This window comes from Oryzias latipes, chromosome 14, assembly GCF_053564925.1.
Source record: "Oryzias latipes strain Hd-rR chromosome 14, Olatipes_Hd-rR_3.1".
In the NCBI taxonomy this organism is placed as follows: domain Eukaryota; kingdom Metazoa; phylum Chordata; class Actinopteri; order Beloniformes; family Adrianichthyidae; genus Oryzias; species Oryzias latipes.
Genome location: NC_136250.1, coordinates 12,964,395 through 12,991,603, shown reverse-complemented (window position 1 = coordinate 12,991,603; position 27,209 = coordinate 12,964,395). Strand labels below are relative to the sequence as shown.

At 39.9% G+C, this 27,209-nt stretch overlaps 1 protein-coding gene and 1 non-coding gene across 5 annotated transcripts in view; both read right to left on the bottom strand.

The window, feature by feature from the left end:
* Window positions 1-7,905: 7,905 nt before the first annotated feature.
* On the bottom strand, window positions 7,906-7,987 carry trnas-gcu (transfer RNA serine (anticodon GCU)). The gene has a single exon. It is a non-coding gene; the product is annotated as a tRNA-Ser (tRNA).
* Window positions 7,988-14,020: 6,033 nt separating this feature from the next.
* The window catches only part of cadm2a (cell adhesion molecule 2a), a 303,643-nt gene continuing 290,454 nt past the window's right edge, over window positions 14,021-27,209 (bottom strand). For all 4 annotated transcript variants that reach the window (XM_023962767.2, XM_023962769.2, XM_023962768.2 and 1 more), the window contains 2 exons: window positions 19,604-19,726; window positions 14,021-16,339 (listed from right to left, as the gene is read on the bottom strand). In XM_023962767.2, coding sequence (XP_023818535.1) covers window positions 16,221-16,339; window positions 19,604-19,726 — 242 coding nt within the window. In that variant the 3' untranslated portion in view covers window positions 14,021-16,220. The remainder of the gene's footprint in view (window positions 16,340-19,603; window positions 19,727-27,209) is intronic.

The window sequence follows — 27,209 nt, the reverse complement described above, 5'->3', positions numbered from 1 at the left end:
CCCTAACATTCATTCTTCTGTTTAGTCTGTAAGTAAAGCGACACTTCATTAGTTTGCAGCTGCAGTTGGATGAATGAACTGCGGAGGCCAAGACCCGCAATCGCAGCAAAAAACAGCAACTCTGCAAACAAACAAAAGACCCTTCTACAAATAGTAGAAACGCTGTTGCAAATAGATTGAAAAGTTCTAATGGACAGAAAAAAGATAAATTCTGATTATTCCTTCCTTCCTTTTTTTTTCTTTTTTGCTTCAACTTGTTCTGTCCAACAACTGAGCAAACAGATGAGAACTGAAAGCCTTTTGTGTTGGACAGGTTTTACTTTTACAAGAAGGGGTTATGAGTCCTCAGGTAATCAGGGTGTAAATTTGTATATTTTGTATTTATCATTTTGTATTTATTTGTTTCATTTCATGTTTTAAGTATATATATATGTATATATATATATATATATATATATATGTATGTATATATATATATATATATGTATATATATATATATATATATATATATATGTGTAAAGGGGGGTGTGTGTGAATATTCCTTCCTTAACCCTTGTGCTATCTTAGATGACCCCACCCTTACATTGACATGTTCTCCCTACCATGACAAAGGTGGATAAAGGTGAAGAGGATTTCCTGTAATCCATGGATACCAGTGAAGATCACAAATCATTGAAGAAAAAAGGTTCAGAGCACTGTCTAGTGGGTCTAGATGACCCAACTCCCAATGTTAAAGTGCCTAGGATAGCACAAGGGTTAAAAGCACTTGAGCAATAGAAGTTTAATGCTTGTGTTTCTTTGTAGCTTTTAGATCAACGACTGAAAAAAAGAAATCCGGTGTTTCTCTGCTGTAACGTTTGTGTCGTAGTCTTTGTATTTGCAGTAGTGTAAATCCTTTAGAAGCATTTAAGAAAGAAGCTCCAGAAGTTTATCTATCTGCTATTTCTCTGGGATGGATTCACTTCTAGCACACTAGTCGAAAAATAATCAAATATTTTCCATAAAATCTCCCAAAAAAAACCCCAATAAATTGCATTAAATTGTCACACGACAGCCCCCTTCCATGCATATTTAGTACAAAGACGCTCCGTGTTAGTTTAATAGAAGTTGATTTATCGTACTATACTAACACACAGCAGAGATAAATGATCAAGAGGATTCATCCTTTATTTTTTTTCTTTGTCAAAGAGAATCCTCGTCTGTTCTGTCACAGAAGCATGAATCATCCCAGGAGGAAGACTGACAGCGTGATGGTTTCATGAATTAATAAAGCTCTAGCTATTCAACAAAGCCTTCAGATTAATCCAAATAAGGTCATAACTCAGCTGCATTTGCTTTGCACAAGTTGTACAACACCCCCAACCAACACATGAACAATTGCTCTGTTGCCTTCTTTTTTTCAGCAGTTTTTTTTCATCGTACAGAGCGCTACATGCTAATAGCTTTTATTCTGAAACAGCAGGGTGGTGCTCGGCTCAGCAGCAGGCCCATTTTTTAATAAACAGCTCTCTGCTAAGCCACACGCTTTCAGCGTTTGACAGAAAAACACGCAAACACTAAAGAGTTTAGTCAAATTAAAGGCAACAATTTGGGACCTTTTATTTTGGTTTGAGTATTACTTTTATTGCGTGTTTAGTTTTATAATCAGTCCTGAACTTTGATTTACAACTTTTATTAATTATTTTTTTCTGTGCTGCTAAAAAGGAGCAGCGAGAAAAACATGATCAAATGCTTCATTTGCAATCCTCCCCACAGACTAAACTCTTGGCTCGACCGACGCAGGAAAGGGAATTACGCCTCTATAAACAAGTTCTGCTCACGAGACTACGATTTTTTTCCTTCATCTCTTCATTCTGTTCAACTTTAGCCATTCATTCTATTAAAACGAATACTTTAAATTTTTTTTATTAATGTGTCACCATGGTTTGGTTTTGATCCAGTCATCATTTCTCTGCTTATATACAGACAAATTCATCGCCTCGGCTGCATTAACACCGTCAGGAATCTCCGAACAGACTAAAGAGCAGCTGTTCACACCGGGACGAATTTCGCCGGCGATTTTCGCCGACGTTTAACGCCTCGTGACTAAACAAAGGGCACCAATGTGAGTGTGCACACCGAGACGAAAAAACGCCAAGCGCCAAAGCGTCAAAAAAAAAAAACGCCTCGGGTTCGTTTTTTTTTTTCGACGCGTTGCGTCGAAATCTATTCTACCAATGAGAATGGCGCTTTTGCACACGTGTCTGGAGCTTCTGAAGTTACAGTAAAACACAACTTGGGGGCGCTCAAACACAAAACTGCCTTGCTGAGCACACATACCAGCGAAGAAGTTAGACGCCAAGTAGCGTCTACACTGCCGCGAAGAAATAATGACGGACATTCTTAAATATCCCCTTACCAAGTACCAGTTGGAGCTACTGATGCTTGAAATATTCATGTTTTCTTTGTATGATTCTGACAAGCGCGTAAATACTTGCTCTCTTCTTCTGAGTGAAAAGCGACTTTAAGAAGCGTAAAGTTGCGCAGCGCCACCTTGTGTACAGGAGTATTTCTGTTTACATTAAGCGCCATCTAATGTCAGGGAATGAAATTGCATGTTCGCTCGGCTCATCGTCAGCGAAAATCGCCTGGGTGTGAACACAAAAGACGTGGCGAAAAACGCTGGCGAATAACGCCTGGCGAATATTCGTTCCGGTGTGTACGGGCCTTAAAGAGCAGCTGTTCAGCCAAACTCTCGGCAGATGGTAGAATTTAAAGAAGCGTCTAAGTATTTTATGGCACAAAATCCCTATTTTTTCCCCCTCATACTTCCACTACCATTCTGTTCAGACTAAACCACTTTGCTCTCAGACTGTAGGGGTGTTCATAGACTCAGGAACATGGCGGCAGAACCTGTGGGATTCCATGTTCTATGTTCTCTTTATTGGAATTTTTCAAAGTGGTTTTGCTGCATTGACTTTATCGTGGTTTTGTTCAGTTTCTGTGTTTAGTGTTTGAATCTGGTTAATTGTTCACACCTGCTTTTAATGAACTGAACCAGCTGTTTCTAATCAGCTCGTTACTGTTTGGCAGATCCTTCACACCCCCACATTTTGATTTGGGTTTTTAATTTTTAAGTTTAAGTAAATAAGTAAAGTTTTTTTTATGTTGCTAACATTTTTTGTTTGTTTGTTTGTTTTTGCTTTAGAGAGTTCCCATTGACTATATAGACTAGGAACTGGACTGAGTGACTCCTCCCCCCTCACGTTCCAAACAGGAAGTACACGCTGGGCTCTGGTTTTAAGGAGCCAAAATCCCATAAACTCCTATAGAGAAATAAACAGCTGTTATCCAGTCTCTCTGTATTTGTCAGAATAAACATTCTTGCTCTGATACCTCTTTTTAACATCTTGCAAAGCCTTTTTTTTATGTTTTTTTTGTTCTTCAAGTTTTTAATTTTTTAATCTGGCCAATCAGATGCCTTAATAAAAGCAAGTGAAAACCCAAGAACCCTCTTCTTCTACTTGAAGCTTCATTTGACTTTTTCTTTGTTTGTTCATACAGCAGGAAATAAAAAGAACATAAAAAAAGAAGAAGAAAAAAGTAAAAATGAAAGATATATTACTTTTTAAAGTAAATATATCTATTAGTATATATATTAGTATATATTATATATATTAGTATATAATATATATACTAATATATTATATATATATGTATTATATATATTAGTATATATATTTTAAAGTACTTTTTAAAGTTATTAAAAGAAAATGATGCCAAATTTCAACCAGTAGGTTATTTGGAAATAAACTGAATAAAAAAAAACTAAATGAAACTAAATGCTGTTCACCAATCATTCACCTATTTCATTGGTTTATCCAGGTCATACAGAGAAGCTGCAGTCCACACAAAAACACCAAAAAGGTAAAAAATAGAAAAATATTACAGTTAAAATTCAATCTTAATTAAATAGTTTAACTCCAAAAAGTTATCAAGAAGTTGCTTCAGTGCAAATACATCAAACGGTTTAAAATGAATCGACTGTTTTTATAAAAGGAAAAAAAAAAAACAGCTGAAAGGGAAAGGTCACTAAAGGTCACCACAAAGGATCATTAACCAACCCACAGCAGCGGCGCATGACTGACAGAACAGCAAAGGGACACAACACTCCAACAATATGACCCCAATCAGTTTTAAGCCGGACTCCCACCATAGTGGGGTAGGGCTCAGAGTAATGCAACCCCCCCCGTGCGTAACATCTGCTTTATACTGACCCGTGTCTCAATAACAGAGGAGCCGACCAGAACATCTGCTCAAAGGTGACCCTGACCCCGTTTGGAGCTTGTAGGGAAGCTGGAGCTTCGTCTCCATATATAGATCATTATCTGAACCTGAGGGGGCCACGTTTGTGGAGGAGGCGCACGGGGAGGCTGAGTTCAGGGAAAAATCTCTGCTTCTTCCTGAACTGTTTGCAACTTTTGATCTACTCTAAGCTTTTCAGGCTTTTCTTTTCTTTTCTCTTTTTTTGCCGGATAGCTTCTTCCTGTCACGCCTCCGGGGGAGATTGGGAAAAGTGTTTAGAAATGATGTTGAACTTCCACAAAGAAAGACTTCCTCTACAGCGCCAGAAGGAATATTTTAGGAGGTGTCAAACATCTGTGAGGGAATACAGATTGGTTTTACTGTGTAACCATTGTGCTATCCTAGGCACTTTAACATTGGGAGTTGGGTCATCTAGACCCACTAGACAGTGCTCTGAACCTTTTTTCTACAATGATTTGTGATCTTCACTGGTGTCCATGGATTACATGAATATTTCCACCTTTATCCACCTTTGTCATGGTAGGGAGAACACGTCAATGTGAGGGTGGGGTCATCTAAGATAGCACAAGGGTTAAATCGTGAGCGAGACGCAGTCACGGCCCACGAATTAAACGAGGCAGAATCTAGGTTGATGTCATGAAATGGGCGGCACCCAAATGAGCGAAAGGCGGAGCCTCAGAGATCGAGTCGCCTTACATGTGGGTGGGAAAATAGTTTGTGAAAATAACTCGTGTTCAATAAAAAAATGTTTTTTGGCGTACCACAGGTAATTTATTATTATTATTATGCACATGGATACTTTGTTACTATGAGAGGCGTAAGAATAGCATGATATTGGCCCTTTAATATTCATCAAAAAAATACATCTCTCCTCATAATCTGCAGCGCCTTTTATATGGATTAGTTTGGTTACAAAGGGATGTCAAAGCGGTTTTGACGAGTACACAGCGCTGTTTGGTTGGGTGTTACTGTGAATTCACTAAAACAGTTAACGTAGCGGTGTCAGACCGCGTGTTTTTAACGTGTTTTAACGTACACACTGGGATGAATTTCGCCCGCGATATTCGCTGACGTTTAACGCCTTGTGACTAAACAAAGGGCACCAACGTGAGTGTGCACACCGACGCGAAAAAACGCCATGCGTCAAAGCGTCACTTTTTAAAAAACGCCTCGGGTTCGTTTTTTTGGTTTGACGCGCCGCGTCAGAAACTATACGACCAATGGAGAATGGCGCCTTAATGACGGACATTCTAAAATATCCCCGAACCAAGCACGAGTTGGAGCTAAAGGTGCTTGAAATATTCATGTTTTCTTTGTATGATTCTGACAAGCGCGTAAATACTTGCTCTCTTCTCCTGAGTGAAAAGCGACTTTAAGAAGCGTAAAGTTGCGCAGTGCCACCTTGTGTACAGGAGTATTTCTGTTTACATTAAGCGCCATCTAATGTCAGGGAATGAAATTGCATGTTCGCTCGGCTCGTCAGCGAAAATCGCCTGGGTGTGAACACAAAAAACATGGCGAAAAACGCTGGCGAATAATGCCTGGCGAATATTCGTCCCGGTGTGTACGGGCCTTTAGAGTTAAAGCACAATCACTCAACAAATGAGATCCCCTCAGACGCTGACGGTCATGGAGCTGAAGAGAGGAGAGGAACAAAACAGAAATGTGATGAAGGCTCGTCCACTTCGGCAGAAAAAGCATCTGAGGGGAAGAAAAATGAAGAGACGCGGCTCCGACTGACAAGCCTGGAAGAATGGCTGGTGGATCGTCGCCATGGAGAGGAGGGAGGGGTTTGGATGTGCAGAGGTGGATGCGACACCTTTCATACAAATCCTGCCCTCTGTGAGTGACGGGGACACGGCGGCTCATTCACACGGCATCAGAAAGTGGAAATTAGCTCCATCGGGACCGCTCCCTTTCTTCTCGCACAACAATGTGGGTGTCAAATCCAATTCCATGAAAAATCTGTTCAATTCAAGTTCAAAAGAGGGGGGGCAAATATTTTGTTGTATTTGCCACAAATCAGGATTTCTGATTTTTCAAAGAGCTTCGTCTGCTGTTGTGCTACTGGTGACAAAAGAGAAATTTACTTTTTAGATTTTTACTGTTTTGTTTTTTTTGGGACGAATGCCAACACTTTAGTTTGGAAAAATCAAAGGGAGGGGAAAAAGGGAATAGGAAATTCCAGAAAAGTTAAAGCTACTATCCTTTAACCCTTGTGCTATCCTAGGCACTTTAACATTGGGAGTTGGGTCATCTAGACCCACTAGACAGTGCGCTGAACCTTTTTTCTACAATGATTTGTGATCTTCACTGGTGTCCATGGATTACATGAAATCTTTCCACCTTTATCCACCTTTGTCATGGTAGGGAGAACACGTCAATGTGAGGATCGGGTCATCTGGACCCCATAGGATAGCACAATGGGTATGCATAAAGCACTGTTGGTATGTTTCTTGTATTTTTTTAACCTTTCATTCCAAAAGTAATACAGAGAAAAAAACGTCAGAGCTTAACCCTTGTGTTATCTTAAATGACCCCACCCTTACTTTGACGTCCTCTCCTCCTTACCATGACAAAGGTGGATAAAGGTGGAAAGATTTCATGTAATCCATGGACACCAGTGAAGATCACAAATCATTGAAGAAAAAAGGTTCAGCGCACTGTCTACTGGGTCTAGATGACCCAACTCCCAATATTAAAGTGCCTAGGATAGCACAAGAGTTACACAGTAAAAACAATCTTTATTCCCTCACAGATGGGATGGGTGGGAACCTTCATGCCATCCCACCACCATCCTCCAAATGGAAGGCTTTTTCCTAAGAAAGAAGCTCCTAACATTTAGAAAAGTTGGATCATCAGTTTCCCAGAGGAACACCAGCCTTTTGCCATAAACCTCAGCTCGAAAATGAATGAAATTCATTTATGCAAACTAACATTTTGCACCAAAAGGGTTTATTTCCGTCTTTGACAATTTGAGGGGTAATTGGGTTTTTCACTGACCCCTCACTTTCAATCAGCAGAGGAATCATACCTCTGCCGCAAAAGTGCCATCCTCTCCAGGCTGTATTCACTCCTGACAGATGGGCTGATTGCAGCTGCTTTCTTCAGTCTAACATGACATCTTACTGCCATTACCTAATTGCCCCTTCAGTCATCATGCCCCAAACTGATGGAAAAGCCTGGATTTCTCCCTTTTGTCTTTCAGGCTCTGTTGCTTCCATGTCTTTTTACACTATCCGTGGACACCAGTGAAGATCACAAATCACTGAAGAAAAAAGGTTTAGCGCACTGTCTAGTGGGTCTAGATGACCCAACTCCCAATGGTAAAGTGCCTAGGATAGCACAAGGGTTAAATAATAAAGATGCTTTAAGTTTTGTTGTATAGGTAAACAGATACATAAAAATAATACAGAAAATGATGCTAAATCATTCTATTTCAGTCATGTTGCTAAGCATGTCTCAATAAGACGATTCATTTAAAAAAAATCCTGCAAAGCATTTTACTTTTAAAAATAACTTACATCTTCTATTATAGTGCCAGGCTCAGTTTATTTTCTCTTGTAAGGCAGAGTATGAACGGGAAGAAAAAACAATTTCGACGAGGATGGGATTCGAACCCACGCGTGCAGAGCACAATGGATTAGCAGTCCATCGCCTTAACCACTCGGCCACCTCGTCGAGTCGACGTCATCCACAGAAGTATGGGAAAATAAAGAATGAGATGGACGTTGAACTATGAAGTCTCCCTAACCAATTGAATATCGGCAGTTGTTAGTTTTGAATCGTTTCCTTTTTGTAATGAATGATACATTGACCTAAAAAACTTTTGCATTTTGTTATACATATGGCTATGACAAATAACTAGCTTTTCCCTTTAATGTACAAACATATAGCAAAACAAAACCTACTTGTATTGTAATTCAATATTCTGCCGTATGAATTTTAATTTTTACCTATGTATTTTTTTTACAATAATTGCATCATGAAACGGCTGCATGAAATATAAGCCTTTCAAGCGGAGGTAGATCTTTGTAATTTGGGTTTAAAAAACTGCTTTAAGCTCTATGGCAAGAAATTTAAAGTAACATTTGTAGAAAATATGCTCTTTTGAAATTATCAAACAGTCAATGTGTCACAGCTGTTTGGTTGGACCAAACTGCATTCTGGGTAATGTGCTGGAGGAGCACTGCTGTTCTCCCACTGAGAGATAATGATTATATACTAAAATGGTGGTGTTCTGTACCCAAACGGCTTGATTATCTCCAGTTTGAATAATAGTAGTGTGCGCTCTGCTTAGTAAACATAGTCACGTGTAAAAAGGAACATGTGCGTTTGTGATGCACATATTACAGGGGCACACATTCTTCTATGGCTTGAGCAAAGTAATGACAGAACAGATGTTTTGGCATCTATTTATTCAACAATTTCCTTATGATACAAAGAAACCTCTAAATTGAGTAATAAACCCCAGACAACACCAGAGAAACACTCCACACATATCCTGCTGTCTCTGTACATCCTAATATGAATCAAGAATCTGAACTAACATGGATCTACCTCTAACCCTGGTGTTTCCTCCCCTTTGTGAAGTACGTCAGTGACATTGCCTTTAAAATCCTTCACTTGATGTAGACAAAGATTTGTGTTGAGTGTACACAAGCAAAAACAGAAAAAATGACATTTTGGAGCTCTGAAGTGTTTCACACCACAATAACCGTCTTGGAATTAGTGATTGTTTGCTGTGTGTTGTGCTGAATCTCATTATTTTAAGTCAGAATTTGTTTAAGAAAGTTAAATATTTCAATAACAGAGAAGTGCCAGAATTACCAAAAGAATCACGGAAGGACTTTTATTAACATTTCAGACATTCTGAACTCAATAAATACACGGTGTCGACCTACGGTGACCGGCAAAGAGATGGGTGCTTCCAAATGTTTGAGACAGCAGGGAAACAAAGATTTAGAAAGAAACATATTCCTGAGATGCAAAAAGACAGAGATAAAAAAAAGCAAAAAGCACATCACAACATACAACTGTGTCATCTATAAAGATAGTGTAAAGTTTGAGTTGATTGATTTGTCAATATTGCAGAAGAAGACAGCGCTGAAGCCAAACTGTACAGCAAAGACTGTAACAGGACATGATGGGTCTTCGTCCAACCTGTGGAGATCACTTGAAATGTAAACAAAAACAACAACAACAATAAAAGAAGGAACCCAAACTGCCATACTCTTGTAATTGTGTTTTTATTTTCCCGCTAACATAGTCCTCCAATGTTTCAGTCGCACAGGGAACTTCGATAGCATGGTGACGTGAGGGCTAAAAGGAAATCTCAATTCAGGAGCTGAGTGGATGAGTGGTCCTCAGAGAAGTTCAGTGGCTTTCCAACTGTTCAGCTTCTGCGTCTTTATCTGTCGATTTAGAGTGTTCTGTAGCACAAAACTGAACCGTCACCTTCAAAAGAGGCACAAAAAGGATGGAGCCCGGATGAACACATCTGCTAGAGAAAGTTATACTGAAAAGCATTTATTCTTAATCCATGTTTCATTTTGTGGACATATTTTCTAATGTGTTATGTGGTTTAACCCTCTAACAGCAGATATCTAGCTTTAGTGTTAACATTCTTTAGACTACCGTGACTCTTCAACTATTAACGCAATATAATTCCAACAGATGTGCAATACTTTGAGCTACAGTCACATCGCCCTGAGCAACGCACATTCGAGCGACCACTTCCACTTGGTTTCGGGCTTCTGCATTCAAAACCTTTTTGTTCACGCACGCTTTTCCTACTGTTTTTGGGCTCTACATACAAAACGCACAGCCATTGAACGCGGGTTGAAATTTAAACCAGGTTGAAGTTTGACCATCGGGGATTTGTTAGTGGTGTATGGATGACCTCCCCTTTGATATATTGAAGTGTCAACTGTGTAAAAATTGATCATGAAGGAGAAATTAATGGAGTTACACGACACCATGGCTGTGTCCAAATTCCCACACTAAACCCTAACTACAAAAAAACTATATTTTTTTTGCAAAGACTTCTTGGAGTTTTCTAGGGAACTCCATTTTGGAATTGTTGATTCGGACAACACTACAAAATGGCGAACACACAATTAGTGCACCATGTAGTGAATAGTGAAGGAATTCGGACACAAACCTAGTCTTTCATATATCGAAATAAAGCTGTAAAAGAAAAGGAGATTTGCACCAAACCTCTTCTGAGTGTAAGTTCATGTGCTAGTATCAGGTATCGACAGTCCAGTGTGAACACCGCGTTTAAGTAGGGATGGGTACCGAGCTCCGGTATTGAACGAGCCCCGGGGCTAAAATTCTTCAAGACCGCAGTATGGTTAAGATCTGACCTCAACGGTTCTGCTATCGGTACTGGAGAAGTAGCTTTTTTTTGGTGTCCCACAAGATATAAACGTTATCTGCCATATTTAACTCACCAAGTCAGTCAATTTTCCGTTAATTAATGACGATATTCAATTCACTATTCTCGATGAAGAAGAAAAGTCTGTCTGGCTATTTGTGTGCACGGGGGGCGGGGCTGTTGTTCAGAGGGTACGCGGAGCGCGCGTTAAATTAACTAAATCTGCGCCACAGCGCCCCGACTATCGTGTAAACCTGCTGCTATTATGACTGTATTTTGCGCTCTCTGTGTAGGTCACACTGAGAAGCGCGGGAAATAATAACTCTCAGCTGCAGAGGATGTGAACAGGTGAACAGGTAGAGAGGAAAAGCAGGTGCGGGGGAGGGGCTTTGGCTTCAAACTCTGTCATAGTGATGGAAACACGGGCGTCAGAGTAACCTTTGTGCTATCCTAGGCACTTTAACATTGGGAGTTGGGTCATCTAGACCCACTAGACAGTGCTCTGAACCTTTTTTCTTCAATGATTTGTGATCTTCACTGGTGTCCATGGATTACATGAAATCTTTCCACCTTTATCCACCTTTGTCATGGTAGGAATAACACCTCAATGTAAGGATTGGGTCATCTAAGATAACACAAGGGTTAAGATGCCGCTTTCACACTTTATGTTCTTAATTTGTTATGTATTTTTTTATTTTTCGTCCTCAAAATGTATCGATAAGTGTATCGTTAAAATACAGGATCGATAAGCAGTATCAACAAGAGTAGTAGTACAGTTAAAACCTTAACGATACCCATCTCCACGTTTAAGAATTTGCATTTGGTACGTTTGAGAACACGCGTCACATGCCGGGTCTGAATGTAGCATTAGAGTGGTGACGTGCTGACACAACCGAGTCAGAAATGTGACTTACATGCAAAGCCGCTTGTCACCACGTCAAAATTAGTTGGAATTACTTCTGTTGCGTAAACAGCAGAAGAGTTGTGACAGTTCAAAGAGTGTGTGTGATTTAAGTGTCGCCGGCGACATCTTCAATGTTAAAGGGTTAAAATAAATCGTTGGTTGGTTAGTTTTTGTACGTTTCCACTTGTCTGTTTACAAGATTGTGTTAAGTTTCATAGCTAACATTGTAGCTATTCCTGCACAGCTACCTGTGCTACAACACGTACTTTAAAAAAAAAGGGTTCAGAAAAAAACCCCAGAAAATTGGCACACAATTCAAGAAAATTGTATTTTCTGCCCGAAAAATAAAGACCCTGTAACTTGTGTTGTCTGTTACCGAATTATTACCCAGAAGCGAGTTAACCAGTAAGCGCTAACCAAACATACTAAAACGTAAGACACAATGAATTAAAACTTAGGAAAACAACAAAATTTTAAAAACATTGAAAAAAAAAGACAATTTTCTTTATGTTGAATGGCAATAAAATACAGCCACACTAAAAAATATGGACATAAAAAAATCACTAAAATAAATAAAGACCCTCATTGCCATGTTATATATTTACATTTCATTTCACAACCAAAACAAAGATGGGTTTCTTTTCTATGAACTATGATCTTCTGAATAATTATTTCAATTTTTTTCTATGGAATTACCGACTCATCCACTGCAAAGGTTAACCATAAAAATATCCCCGTGAATAATCCATCACTGATCATCGGAGACAGAAAAAAGGATTCAAAGTGGAAGCGAAAAAAATAGTTTTATGAAGACAGGAACTTGCGGAGCCCCTAAAGGGCCATTGATGAAAAAAATGGAGGAAAAAAACTTTTTTTGGAGTAAAATTTTTTTTTTTTTAATAGAAAAAAAAAAAAGAAAACTAACTGGTGCGCACCAGTTAGAATCAGGTGCACACTAGTTAGTATCAGAAGACATCAGATGCTCGCCTGCTTGCTCCTTGTGCACCAAGTAGCTACAGTTGTCTTGAGAATGGCTAAAGTTGAGGATATGGACCTTGTAAGCTTTCTGAAAAAACGAAAATGCTGGTGCGCACCTGAAACTAACTGGTGCGCACCTGAAACTAACTGGTGCGCACCTGAAACTAACTGGTGCGCACCAGTTAGTTTTTTTTTGTTTTTTTTTACTTCCAAAAATGTTTTTTTTACTTCAAAAAATGTTTTTTTTACTTCAAATGGTTTTTTTCATCAATGGCCCTTTAGGGGCTCCGTAGAAAGTGGAGCATTTAAGGTGGAAATAAACAAAAGAAAAAAATCCAAAAATACAGACTAGAGTTTAAATCCCACTTCCATGGGGACTTCATGACTCCCAAACATGTGATCAACTCCAGTAGAGCTCAAATTGTGACACATGAAGGAAATTGCTGGCTTTTTGCATAAAGTTGTAAATTGGCCACCAAACTGCAAGGTCCACCTTTTTCTTTATTGCCCATGGTAAGACTAAGCTTTCCGTAAGTGGATTAGTGAATTGTTTCAAGGCCTGCAGGTATTTGGCGCTCTTTTACAGGAGCGTTGTAGAGCCACATTCCTTTAAACTTTCATGTAAACAAACATTCACAGTGTAAAGGCCATGTCACACAGCCTCTAGGTACATTTTGTGCATATTGCACAGATGAAAATTGGTCATACGTTAACACACATGGAAAAAGTGAGAAAAGTTGTGGTCTATATGTGAAATTTCCACAGATGTGTCACGAATGAATGACATTAAACCACAAAAGAAGTACGTCTAAACCACGCAAAGAACACGGAAATCCATGTGCAACATGAACTGCGTGATTATTGCGCTGTTTGTATGCAATTTATTAATAATTTGTGCCTCAATGACCTAATTATAATGTCATATGTGCGCCGTATGTGCGATATAAAAGTTATTCAGCTGTGGGACATGCATGAAAATTCTCTTAGACATACATGGAACGGTTGTGGAAAGCCACAAATCAGCGTATGCATCTCGCCAAAATCACGCACAATTGCTTAATATTTCCTGAATAAATGCGTATAACTTACGTTAAATATTCTCAACCAAATTAAAGTAAAGACCCGTCGGCTGAAACCCTCGACGGGCATCTGTGCACATCAATGAATGACAAACACAAGAAACACTTATGAATGTCACGCATGTAAGACTGAAACTTCATACGTGGAAAATGTGCAAAATGTATAGTGGCTGTGTGACACGGTCTGAACTTTCTTTTGATGTCGGGATGTATTTAAAAAAGAAAAGTTTTAAATAGCAAATTCATACCAAGATTCCCAAATTTTACTTGAGTGTATGAATTTTGGATTATGTTTTCTTGCTTTAGCTCAGTGACCACGGAGGCTTTAGGAGGTAAAAGTTATGATTCTGGGAAATTATTATTACACACCTCCATCCATTGTGGGTTTGTCTTTAATAACTTCAGTGCAAATAAATTAAAACATGTAAAGGAACTAAAAAAAAACATGCTAATGTGTATTATAAAAAATGTAGTCTTTACACATTATGTTCATGCTTCGCATTTAAACAAAACACACTTGATTTAAAGTCTATGCAATGGAAAATGAAAGGAAAAAAGTGAATCAATAATGTGGCTAATATACAAATTTGAAGGAATACAGGAGTCCAGAATTTAACATCAATTTTCACACTTTAACCACATTTTAGAAGACACCATATACAGCAGGGAGCTCAGGACAAAAGATTGGACATTTTTCCTACTTTTTATTTTGAAAACACAAACACATGGTTTTGTTTAAAAATGTTTTTTTTTAACATCCCGAAGTGAATCAGCTTTGTCATTTTTCCGCTACCCATTTGATGAAAGCTACCCCTCCAGACAATTGAGCTGTTGGCAAAAGGGAAATAGTAACTCATTTAGACAGATGTTGTGCTTTTCTGTTTGTCTCCAGTTTTTAAGTTCAAAATGAGGCCTGGTACTTGTACCTTTTTCTTTCTTTCTTTCTTGCAGATAAAACGGGGACCAAAGTAAAAGGGGTTGCATAAACGGAATGTGTAGAAATCAGAAAAATCTAACAAATACTGGGTAGATTTTTACCTATCAACCAATGAAAGCCGCCTGCACCTCATAGAAGAGGTGTCCTTCGAATTGCTCAGTGGTACACGGAAAAAAGAAGAAGCCAAATGTTTGCACTGCTCAAACTGCTACATTCAAACTGCCCTCTGCAATCCGTGTAAATACGCGTTTCTGGCTTCGGCTTTCAAAACTCTCATGCTTCGCTACACGAGCATCTACAACCATTTCGGGGTCTAATGTATGTTCAAAATTCACATCCATTCAAAAGCGCGTTGAAAGTTAAACCAGGTTCAACGTTGACCAATCAGGGACTCAAATTTACATTTACGCGTGTTCAAGAACGTGGTAAAAGAGTGTTCTTGGATGCGTGTCACATTTCCGGTCTGAATGTAGCTTTAGAGTAACACCAGATTGCTTCCTGCGTTTCGTAGGGTTCCTGAAATGATTTCAGTTTGACAAACAAAACAAAACACGAAAAAACAAGATCGTCAAAATCCATACAGCTTTTGGACATTAGAAAATGATGGTGGTTTCTTTTTTTTTGTACCTTCAATACTAAATAAAACCTATAGCAGGCTGAGAGGCTGTGTCTCTAAACTGCAAGCGCGCACAGCGCAGAAATACATATACAGCAGAAAATTCCAGAAAACGCGTTTATACATCTGTTTGAGTTGGTGGAAAGCTTTCGTAGCTATCGTACGTGAGTTTCTCTGCTCTAAACAAACGCCACGTCACTCCAAATGATCACGGTAAGAATCGTATTTTACACGTATCCGACTAAAGAATCTTGCTACTGTGTTTTTCAGAAAACCTTCTTCGTATCTTACAAGCGCATCACCATCACAAGTCTATTCAGAGGAGGGGGTGGGGCAAAAGGGGGGTGGACCATCGAAAAGATATTCACGTGATAGATGTGTGTAAGGCGTCAACAGCGCAGCTTTTCTTGCGAAACGTAACGGAAAAAAAAAACGCGTAATCGAAAGCTGTGGGCCAAGCAATGAAATGACCTACGAAGCATTTACATCGCAATGGACAGACACTAAAACCAAGGCATTGACAGAAATTCCATGTGTTTCTTTTAGGCACCGTGTTGATGTGATATGTGTTTGTGTGGACACGGGATATGACGATGTGTTCCGTGTGTGTGCTTGGCCTGAATCTCGTCGGGAAAAAAAACAAAAAACGATGAACAGGGATGAGGTGGGGGTGGGGTCATGTAAAAAGCTGTCATGAAATATACAGATTTTCAAATATTTACATGAAAAGACTGCCAAAAAAAAAAAAAACTTTAACAAGAGTGAGAGCTTCAACAGTAAGAGCAAACCTTTAAAAAACATCATTTAAAAAACAAAATAATGCAAACAAAAACACACAATAAGAAAGTGAAATTATAGAAACACCCATGGTGAGAGTCTCTGTCTGCGGGCTTCTCACTGACTCGAAGAAGGGTCGTCCAGAAGTGAGGAAAAAAGTGGGGGACAGCCAGAGAGAAGAGAAGATATAGAGACTAAAGGACAGAAAGTAGAGGGTGAGCGTTGGACGGCTCCGCTCTGCAGTCTAAATGAAGTACTCCTTCTTTTCCTCTGCATGCGCGTGGTTACCCTCAGCGTTTATGATGGCTGTGTCGGCGTCAGGCGCATCATCTGCTCCTTTGGCTTCGTTTGTCAAATACGTTCCTGCACAGAAAAGAAAACAAAAGAAAAAGCAAGTGGCCAATGAACGTGTGTTGCCAGTTAAACCAGGTCGAACTGTTGAATCAGTGACTTGGATTTGGTAGAGGCGTATGGATTTGGTTTATTTGGTAAACCCGGACAAGCCTGATGATGTTTGCATTTGGTTTTCAGATAAATACTTTATAAACCAATGCCACTCTACTGACTTCTTGCTATTCCATATCTGCCATTCGAAGGACACTAGCAAAGAACTGAACGGTTTCCCCTTTGTGCCCAAATCACGAGATCTACACCGCTTCGACATTTAACTCTTGTGCTATCTTAGATGACCCCACCCTTACATTGACGTGTCCTCCCTACCATGACAAAGGTGGATAAAGGTGGAAAGATTTCATGGAATCCATGGACACCAGTGAAGATCACAAATCATTGAAGAAAACGGTTCAACACACTGTCTACTGGGTCTAGATCAGTGTTTTTCAACCAGTGTGCCGCGGCACACTAGTGTGCCGTGGGAGATGGTCAAGTGTGCCGTGGAAAATTGCCCTCATTAACTGATCTAAAAACATTTCCTATCTCCAGGAAATCAGCTCTTTGTTCATCCAAACAGGTCCTGATAAAACACTGAGTAGTTAGGAATATAAACGATCATAAAATACTTTTTTCTTTGTGTTTATTTGATTCTATTAAAGACATTTTGATAAGAATGACAGTAACGCGAAATAGCTGCAGCTATAACTGTGTAAGGAAAAGTCCCGCAGCTTTTACTGTCTCCACGACTCCACCAATCATTCTTGAAGGCTTAATCACATGTCATCAGTCTGACCAATCAGAAGTGGTTAAAGTCTCCACTTCCTTGTTCCAATTTAGCTCATAACTCAGTCAGTTCCGACAAAAACACCAGCTAAAGCTCGTCTTTAGCGGTGTAACTTTCCACAGAATCCGGTATCAGACCGTGGAACAAGTGAACAAAACCATGAAGCTCAGAGACGCGAGTCTTTCTGCCGTTTTGTCGCAGTTTTCACACTACATCTCCCATGATGCATTGGCTTAAAGGGACAGCGTCTTGAAAACACAACGAACATACAGTTTGTATGTAACTTAACTTTTATTACATCTTTTAGAAAAACATCTGCAACTTCCTGCTTTTTCTGCCACAATTATCACAAAAATGCACGTTAGATTGCCGGGGGGGGGGGGGGGGGCTGTAGATCAAAACAGACTATGAGTTTCTGCTTTTTTTTTTTTTTTTTTGGGATGCTGGTGTGCCGCGGGATTTTTGTCAAGGTTAAAGTGTGCCGTGGTTCAAAAAAGGTTGAAAAACACTGGTCTAGATGACCCAACTCCCAACGTTAAAGTGCCTAGGATAGCACAGGGGTTACAGAAGTCCAACTATAGGTGGGGGACATACGCTAGTAGAAATGTGACGGATTGGCCAACGATGAAACCCAGGAGCAGGATCCTCAAATGAATTAATGTATTAATAACCAGAGTGAACAGAACCATAAACAGGAAAGGTTTGAACACAAGAAGCTGCCTGTCTGGTTGAACACAAGAAGGCCACACCTATTATAGGATTTTGATAAGAAAGAGTGCAGCTGTGACTCTCACAGGAGACCTCAGAGAAGGGGAGGGCATCCAGGAGAAGTCACAGCCTGCCAGACTAATCAAAACATAAAATCACAACAATTAGGCATTTCATGACAAGACAAAGATGGCCATCCTTTGTCCAGTGTGAACACCATGGGTTAAACGCGTGTTCATGAATCTCTGTCAAATGCCTGATGTGTACGTAGCTTTAGAGTAGGGATAGGCAACTCCAAGCCTCGAGGGTGTTTGTCTGCATGATTTCCAGATATCCAAGTCCTACTCAGGTGTGTCCAACAGGTTAGATCATGCCAGAGCAGGAATTGGCTTCAATGCCTGGAGTTGCCCATCCCTGACTTAGAGTAACACTTTTTTTTGACATTATGTTGAATTTACACCCTTTGTTGCTGATCACCTAGCGTATCTCATTAGGGGTCGCACACAGACCTTCCTGACACAACCCTGTATTTCCAAGGCACAGTGAGACCCAGATAGGCAGCAGTGCAGAGGGTCTTGTCAAGGGACCCGAACTGGATGCACCGCAGACGATGCAGAATTCAACAGATTTAAGGATTTAAAATGATTTAACCCTTGTGCTATCTTGTGGGATCCAGATGACCCAACTGAACAGTACGCTGAACCTTTTTTCTTCAATGATTTGTGATCTCCGCTAGTGTCCATGGATTACATGAAATCCTCTCCACCATTATCCACCTTTGTCATGGTAGGGAGAACACATCAATGTAAGGGTGGGGTCATCTGGACCCCACAAGATAGCACAAAGGATAAAGAGTTTCGTTGACTTGTTGGCTTGTTCTTTATGGTTATCAGAATAATTGTCTATGTGTAGTGCTAATATACTAGAGTCCTCCTATGTTTCAAGAACCTAAACACGGTTATGGTAGAGAAGAGTGTATATTTTCAGTCTTGCTATCTATTGCATTAATATGTTTTGCCTTTCAAGTTTAAATGTCCATTTTTGGTTCTTGCTGAATACATTTCTGTGACATATAAATGATTTTAGTCTGAGTTTTTATGATATATGTTTTGGCTTCTGCGACATGGCATGGGGTCTTAGACCTAGTGGGTACTTTCTATTTGGACCGTGAGGGGGCGGGCTCACTCTCATGTATGTTGTGTCCTTAGTTCCTATGTTTTTCTTCTTTGATATTGCACTTTTCCCACTTTGATCTTTGCCCTGTCTGTTATGTCACACACATTGTACAGTTGTTACTTTGAATCTACGAAATAACAGTACTGAATTTGCAATTTTCCCAAAATGACAGGGTGGACACCAAATTCAGAAACATGCGCAAAATGTTCAATGGTATTATAAAAGGAAATTTGCGTGATCAAAATGACTTATTTTATCAAATAATGTGGTGTGACAAAAAAAAATGTATACCCATATTTTTTTTTATTTAGCAAATTTTAACTATTTATTCCACACCCTGAAGTTAGCAGAACAGCGTTTGGGACGTACCAAAATCGCATCCATCCAAAGGAAAAAAAAATGCATAAACTAAAGGAGTCACAATTTAAGAAACAAATTATTTTACAGGTATGTGTGCACTTATGATAAGAAGTCAGAGTTTCTGCTCCATTTTGTTCATGAATGAGTGATAACCATGAGTACACCAAAGGCACTTTACTGTGATAATGACCCATTAGGGTTTTTACCTTTATGCCTGGCCAGGTACCTTCCCAGAACAATGATTAAACACAAGGTGACAAAGACCACCACCGCCACCACTCCTCCGATCAGGGCGTGGTCAGTGCCATGCTGTCCCAGTGCGTTGGGATCTGAGGAGGAGAGACGGAAAAGAACAAACACACAACATCAAAAAGTCAGTTAGTGAGGTGACAGAGTGGGGGCACCGGGAAGAAAAAGAAAAGGTGGGCGAGTTGGATTTTTTCCAGATCGTTCCTGGATTAAAGATTGTTCTGAGCTGGCTGTCATTTCTCAGTCAGCTGACAGCAGCAGAGCCCACGCAGACTAATGAAAAACGAGACACACTGATACAAAAAGACACACAAACCCACATTCTCTCTGAGAAATGACGGAAAAACAGAAGGTAAGAGAAACTTTGAGGCGGTTAAAGTGAATAATTTAGGAGCACCTACATGCCGGAGGAGTCCCCAACATGCAAACCAGAGCAGTGGATACATAGCAACACACGGTAAATAAGAAATTACAGGAAAAAAAGCACATTTTTTGCTTCATTGAGAAAAACAATATAAAAAAAAGAAATTAGACACAAGAAAATGACAACACTGCCAGAAAAGCCTAAAAGAAAAAGCAAAATGACTCCAAGTCGTGAAAAGAGTTAGTCAAATTTTCATTCACCCACAGCTCAAGGTGTGCTCCAACATGACAGCTGCACCTGCCCCTCAGGGTAAAACTGAAGTGACACTAATAGTGTCAGGCAGATGTCTTCAAAAAACACATTTTTTGTCATTTTTCATCTCAATTAGTCATTTTTCCCCCGCATTGTTTGGCCAGGGGTGGGACTTATATGTGATTTTTTTTTAAATAAATAAATAGCCTCATGTGTTCGTTATTTTCCCACTAAACACCACTAGAGGGCACTGGAGGTGTGTGTATCAGTGTTTGCAACTGACAGCATTGTAGATGAAGAAGTGTCGGCCTCGGTGGAGCTACAGGGATGATGAAGAAGCAGAAGAAGCTTAATTTTTCCTGAAGAAAACAAATATATACATACATACATATATAATATATATTATTATTTATTTATGTATTTATTTTTATTTAAACATATAATAAGTCAACCATAAATCCATAAATGATGATGAAAAATTACAGGGATTTAGTGATTTGAAGTGATTTCAAGAATTTAGTTGACTTGTTCTCTGTGCAATTGTTATTGGAATAATTGTTCATATGTATCGCTAATATTCTAGATTCCTCCTATATTTCACGAACCCAAAAGTGCCCCTTATAGTCGGAAAATGTCCTGACGTGTGCAAACGTAAACGTAACCATACACAGATTTCCACATTGGTTCCCTTTTCCTATCCTGCTGTTGTCTTCACTACGTCTGCCCACACGGTCAATCCAACAGCCGGCGTTCTCTTGCCACGTAAACCTCCACTGCGGGTGGGAGCTGGCCCCTCGCCACTTCCCAGTGGACGCACAGCCACGGCGGCCCTCGTGAGAACAGGCGTGACTACTTTCACTGTACTGCATCTCTGCTTGGTTAGTGGAGCAGAAAGCGGAGATATGTACCCCCGGCAGGACCCAGCAGAGCATAGACAAGGAGGGGAGGGCCTCTGGCGGCGCCTATTTATTTTCACCTCCACCCGTCAGGGCGCCCCAGGCTGGACGCTCAGGATGCTCCAGGCTCCACCACTGCTTCTCAGCTCATGTTTTTGATGCACAAGAGGCCGGACTGTGAGTCAAACTCTCTGAATGCTCTCTGGAACATCACAACATTGATTCGGAATTCATGAAAACATTTGAATTATGTTTGGAAAAAGTCAAGGACAATCCACTTGGTTTTTTGCCGCTGACCAGGGCGGATTCCTTTTTTTGACCACTTATATGAAAGGAACAAGTTTTTAATAAATTTCATCAGCTCAAAAATAGTAAAAAAAAAAAAAAGAGTTAGATACTATCTTAATTATTTTTAAATGTAACCAAAAATGACATATTTAAAAATATAAAAAGGAACAGGAAGGCAAACTGAAGGTAAAGTAGTTTCTCGAGTCAAAAGAAAATATTTGGACTAGTTACTACATACTAGCTACTACCACTGAGACATCTCTATTCAAGGCTATGAAGCATCATAGCTGGAAGATGTGGTGTTACCTCGAGATTTCCAGGGTGATGAATAGTTTAGTGGATAAGTTCAGGGGATTGGTTTACCATATGCAACAAAGATGTACCAAAACAAGCAGAGATGTGTTCTTCCTCAGGGTACAGAAACCAAACCAAAAAGATGTTATTTGTTTCTTACAGCCCTGATTTTTGGAATTTTTGCAGCTTCATTTGAGAACATCCAAACAGAAAAAAAAAAAATGTTTTTTTTTGTGATAGGTCCCGAAATGGAAGTGAGCGTGGTTGTTCCAAAAGGACTAGTACTGAATAATTTGTTCAAGCCTTAACCTCATGCAGCCGTACAGGAGTGTTGACCCGGACGGGTGCTGCGGGTCTTTGGGTTGTAGATGACCCCACCCTTACATTGACGTGTTCTCCCTACCATGATAAAGTTGGATAAAGGTGGAAAGATTTCATGTTATCCATGGACACCAGTGAGGTTCACAAATCATTGAAGAAAAAAGGTTCAGAGCACTGTCTAGTGGGTCTAGATGACCCACCTCCCAATGCTAAAGTGCCTAGGATAGCACAAGGATTAAGGGGAGTGCAGGTGTGTCTTGCAGTGTCCTTGAGGCTCGCACAGCCACTCAAAGGACATCGTTGAAAATGGAATTTACCAAGGTCATCCATGCGGTAAATGTATCCATAAGGCTCGAGGAAGTAGCACCCACAGGTGACGTACGGGTGATGCTGTCATACGGGTCCTATTTACGCCACACTCTAGTCATTATTAAGGTGCGAGTACTGGCCCCTTACTGACCACATGGAAATGAAGCACCCGCGAGGTGATACACACAAGTGCAAGCGTGACACCTGACTAGGGATTCAACAGATTACCGACGATCAGTACAGTTTGGCGCCAACGTGTACCACAGCTAATGTGTAATGATGTTTTTTTTTACATGTTACTAACAGTGTTGGTAGTTAGTGTGGTCACAGTAATGTTTGCTTTAGCGGTATCAATCTTTTTTTAACATGTTGCAAACAAGGTTGGGAGTTGCAGGTATTGTGAATACGCTAACGTGGCTAAATTTAGCATCCAAAAGAAGTTGTAGAATTACTGTGAACCCAGTTAAGGACTGTCGGACTTATCTCTGACTCCTAAGTTTCAATTAATGTGCCTCATAGTTCGGTACGCCTAACGACATAGGTTTCAAAGTAGACCATTCATTGACGGTGTGCCTTACTATCCAGCGTGGAAAATCCGGTACTAACTGTGTCTGAGTGGTGAAGGAGCAGTCTGAGTGCAGCCACGGCCATCGTGTCTTCATCCCTTCTTTCAAAACAAGTTTCAAAAAGAGCCATCCAGCTCACGGCGCAGACCAGTACCGTCTGGCCTTGATAAGCTCATTACTCTCCAGGAGCTAACTTCCTTTGAACAAAGACGTCCCAACAGAGAGTTCAGAACGGAGCTGGTGTTTAATCACGCAGAGAGGACATTAGTTCCTCCACTTATTAACTTCCATGAGTTATTCATGTCTGCCAGCATCAACTTCAATTTACTAATGCTTGCTATTAAAGGGTTGCACTGAAGACAGTTACTCTCCTAAAGTGGATAACGCTCCTCATACCGAGGCTTCAAGGAAAATAGCCAGAGCAAGGAAAAAAACTATGAGTTGAATAAAAACATAAATGTTTCGTCTTAAAAAATAAATCCAACACATGAGGAAACAGAAATATAAAAATAACAGGTGGATTCAAAAAAGGTAAAAATCTGACTTAAACCGAAGAGAAAAAGGAACCAAAAAAAAAGCATTTTGCTGGCGACTTCTACCTTTTTATCACTCCTGACTGCATTATCTTTTAACAAAGGCATACATTCTCTTCAGTGGGATTTAATGCGAGCGCTGGGCTGAGAAAACGCTACCTTTAATATTCATGACGGGCTTCTTGTCACCTGGCCTCTGTGAGTTCAACTTCTTTAAAAAATTCAGAAGGGTTAAGGAATTTTCTGAACCGTTTTTCAGGTCTTAGAGAAGCAAAAGTGCTGGTTTGAACCCACCCTCTGTCTAATAACATGACTGTTTTTTGGGTTTAACAGCTTACCTTACACACAGGTCAAAGGGCGTCACAAAACACGGAACACATATTTAATTATATATAAAGTGGTGTGGTTTTTTTTTTTTAATCTTCAGATTACTTTACCTTTTTTCTGGTCTGTTTTTAAATTGCATTTTTATTCCTTTTGTGGCGCGCTGTCCCTTATAATAATCTCACAATCATATGCCACAGCCAAAGTTTGACCTTTGACTTTTTGAATTTTCCCCCCAAACTCCCTATTCCCTAATCTTAATACATTTTATTGTTGTTTTTTTAAAATATCCCATCAACCTTGCAGGTTTTTGACTGTTTTTTTTTTAGTAAAAGCATGTTTTGACTTCATGTTCCTATTTTTTTATTTTATGTATGAAGTTACACAAATATATACAATACATTGAAAAGTTATATAACATTTCTGGCTATATTAAGGCCATTTCACTTTATTAAGCCAGTACAGCAACCATTTATTGTATCATAAGAAAACATCTCTGCTTCCATCCAGGTCCTTGTTTTTCCTTATGTAAGCCGTCACACACAGCCTCCTTTAGCATGTGGTTTAAAGGCCTCCTCCACACTGCCGCTCGACACCCTCGACTTTAAATTAACTTAACACTAAAATTCCTTCCCTTAAGGCAACCTTTGGATTGTGGCTCTTTGGCTCTCAGTAGTTCAGATGCATCTCTGTGCAGCGACGTTTTCGGTCACACTGATCAGTAAATCACAAGCTGGACCGAGGCCTGGACTCCTGTAGCAGCAGGGTCCTTATGTGTGTGTGTTTGTGTGTGTTTAAGGGAGAGTCTTTGAATCTGCTCATGAACTTATCGCTGTCGGTCCAAGAGTTGGAAGAGTTTAGGAAGTCTTTGTAAACAGCACCAGACAATAAAAACTGCTTTAAGTCATAATAAATGACATTTAATTATTTTTATGCCGTTTTTTACCAAAATCCCAAATCCTATGCTGTTTTGTAGGACATAGTTTCTGCAGAGCGGCAGGCTTTTTTTTTTTTCTCTTTAGAAATTTGCTTCTGAGTTGATGGTGGGACTATTCCTCTCCAAGTCCATGAGAGCTCTCTGTTTACAGGTTCTTCCGCTAGCTTCCAGTCCTGCATTTTCCCAACCTAAAATTACAGATGCAACAAAAAAGGAATATTGGAGCTCACCAGTCGTACAGTTTTGAGCCAGGAGCCAGCCAGAACGAGGAAAATAAAGATGTACAAGGTTTTTGATCCACAAATACCGTCTTTTTCTTGCCTACTGTTGATTCACAACAATTTTAAATAAAGAAATACCCAGAAAGGCAAATTTGAGCTTAAATGTAGTCATATCTGTCTTCAGATGTTAAAAACACCAAAAACACTATTTTCCTCGGAGAGGGATTTTATAGTTTTGTATTCATAACTTTATTGAAACTCTGTGACACCTGTAGCGACAGGGAGTTTCAATAAAGTTTTGCCGTCGATGGGCTCCGGCTTGATCGGTAATCCTATTAATGGGATTTGGAGTAGAGGAAGCCACATCACAAGATATCTGGGAACCAAATGAAATTCCTCTCATCGGAGAACTTTGTTTGCTGCTAAAGAAACATTAGCGCTGCTTTGATTTAGATCATCAAAACTGATTACTCGACTTTCTGCTTGATGATTTTCCTCTAGTTTTTGGACAAACGAAAGTTTAGATCCGTGTCTCATTGTCCTCCATGTGTAAATTCAGGGATCAAACTAGACGTCATGATTATATTGTCCAATCCAGACGGACCTGCTTCCCACTCACCCACAGCTGGGTCTCCTCTGATGCCTTCAAGCCCTTTTCTTTTCTTTTTTTCATGCTGAAACAGCCGCAGATTGTTCATAGATGAAGCCAGTCAACCAAAGTAAATACCACTATAACTCATGAAACTTCACTGGTTACTCGCTTAACTGGAGTCTGCAGTTGGTTATAACTGCTTTATCTTCTTTCTCCATACCTGCAGTTTTTCTGCTATATTCCAGCTCTGAGACACACTTCACCATATTTTTGAAAATTTGGGCGAAACAACACTTTTTATTTCAGTTTTGAGGTCCTAAAACCTCCTATCGTGTGATATTTTGGAAATATTTAGTACTTATTGTTTTATTTAGCTGGACTCATTGTCAAAGGTAAAGGATCACAAATTTCCAAACAGGTTTTTTTTTTTGACAAATCCTAAGATGATCAAGGCCAAAACACATGAAGACAAGGGATGGACCGACATCTTTCAAGTCCCACTCCAACTGTCTTTTGATTGATTTTGAAAGCAGTCCCATTGGTCTTTAATAATGATGAAGCTGTTTTTCGGCAAAATCCAAAAATCTATGTTGTTTTAGGACATAGTTTCTGTACAGTGCAGATGTTCATTAATAATTTGCTTCGGAGTTGTGAGCAGAACCCACAACCGCTGTAGGAACCATAACCATTCAGCCTGCACCAACCGTTCGGGTTCCTTCGACTAGTGCTGACGTCACATTATGTGATTGGCTGTCCGTTGGTCCGATGACAGATCAGATAGTGATTTGTCATGATACTAGCGTAAAAGAAGATATTATGCGGTCCGTTGTAAACAAACAGAGCTCCGACACAGAGCGAGATTATCCTCTAAACATGTTTTTATTATTTTTATTATTATTATTAAGTGCATTGCAGCCAAACGGACTGCAGTCAGAACCCTTCTCTGGACCGCACACTCTAACAAAGCACCTTCCCTGCCTGCAAACACGAAGCTACTAGACTCCAGCTGCTCTGCTCAGAGACACGGTTCTCTAGTGTGGAGCAGCAGGTTGATTCTAACAGCCACAGATCTTTTTACAAAGTGGGTAAAAAATCTCTCAATAAACACTACAGAGAATAATGTCAGACACAACTTATGAAGGAAAAGAACTTTAGGTTACAAAAGGAAATGTGAAATGAAAATAGGTAGAGCCCGAGCAGATCTCCATGCTAGTTTGTCCAAGTGGGGCTACCGTAGTGTGACGTTATCCTCAGTCGTAAGGACCCCGAACGGTTATTGCAGGCCAAATGCTTATGGTACCTTCACTGGCTAGCTCCACAACTCCCTGACACCCACAACTACTTTGTTTAAACTCTCACCCGTTAGCTTACAGCCCCTCCCACCCCCAACCTAACATCGCTTTGCCCCGCCCTCGTAAATCCTGGCCAATGACTGAAGTGATCTTTAGTCATGTGCTTTTGGTTCAAAAACAGAAATGTCCGTCTGAAGCCAGTCTGACCTCAAACCAAACGCAAGGTTCCGGACTCGATTCGGCCCAAATTAAGCGGACTCAGTCTGGACCAACGCCGCACTTTTCCAGTCCGAACACACCCTTAAAACCATGACAATTTTAAAAAGAAATCTAAGACAAACGCAAAATCCTTCATGTTAAAAATAAGTAAAAGA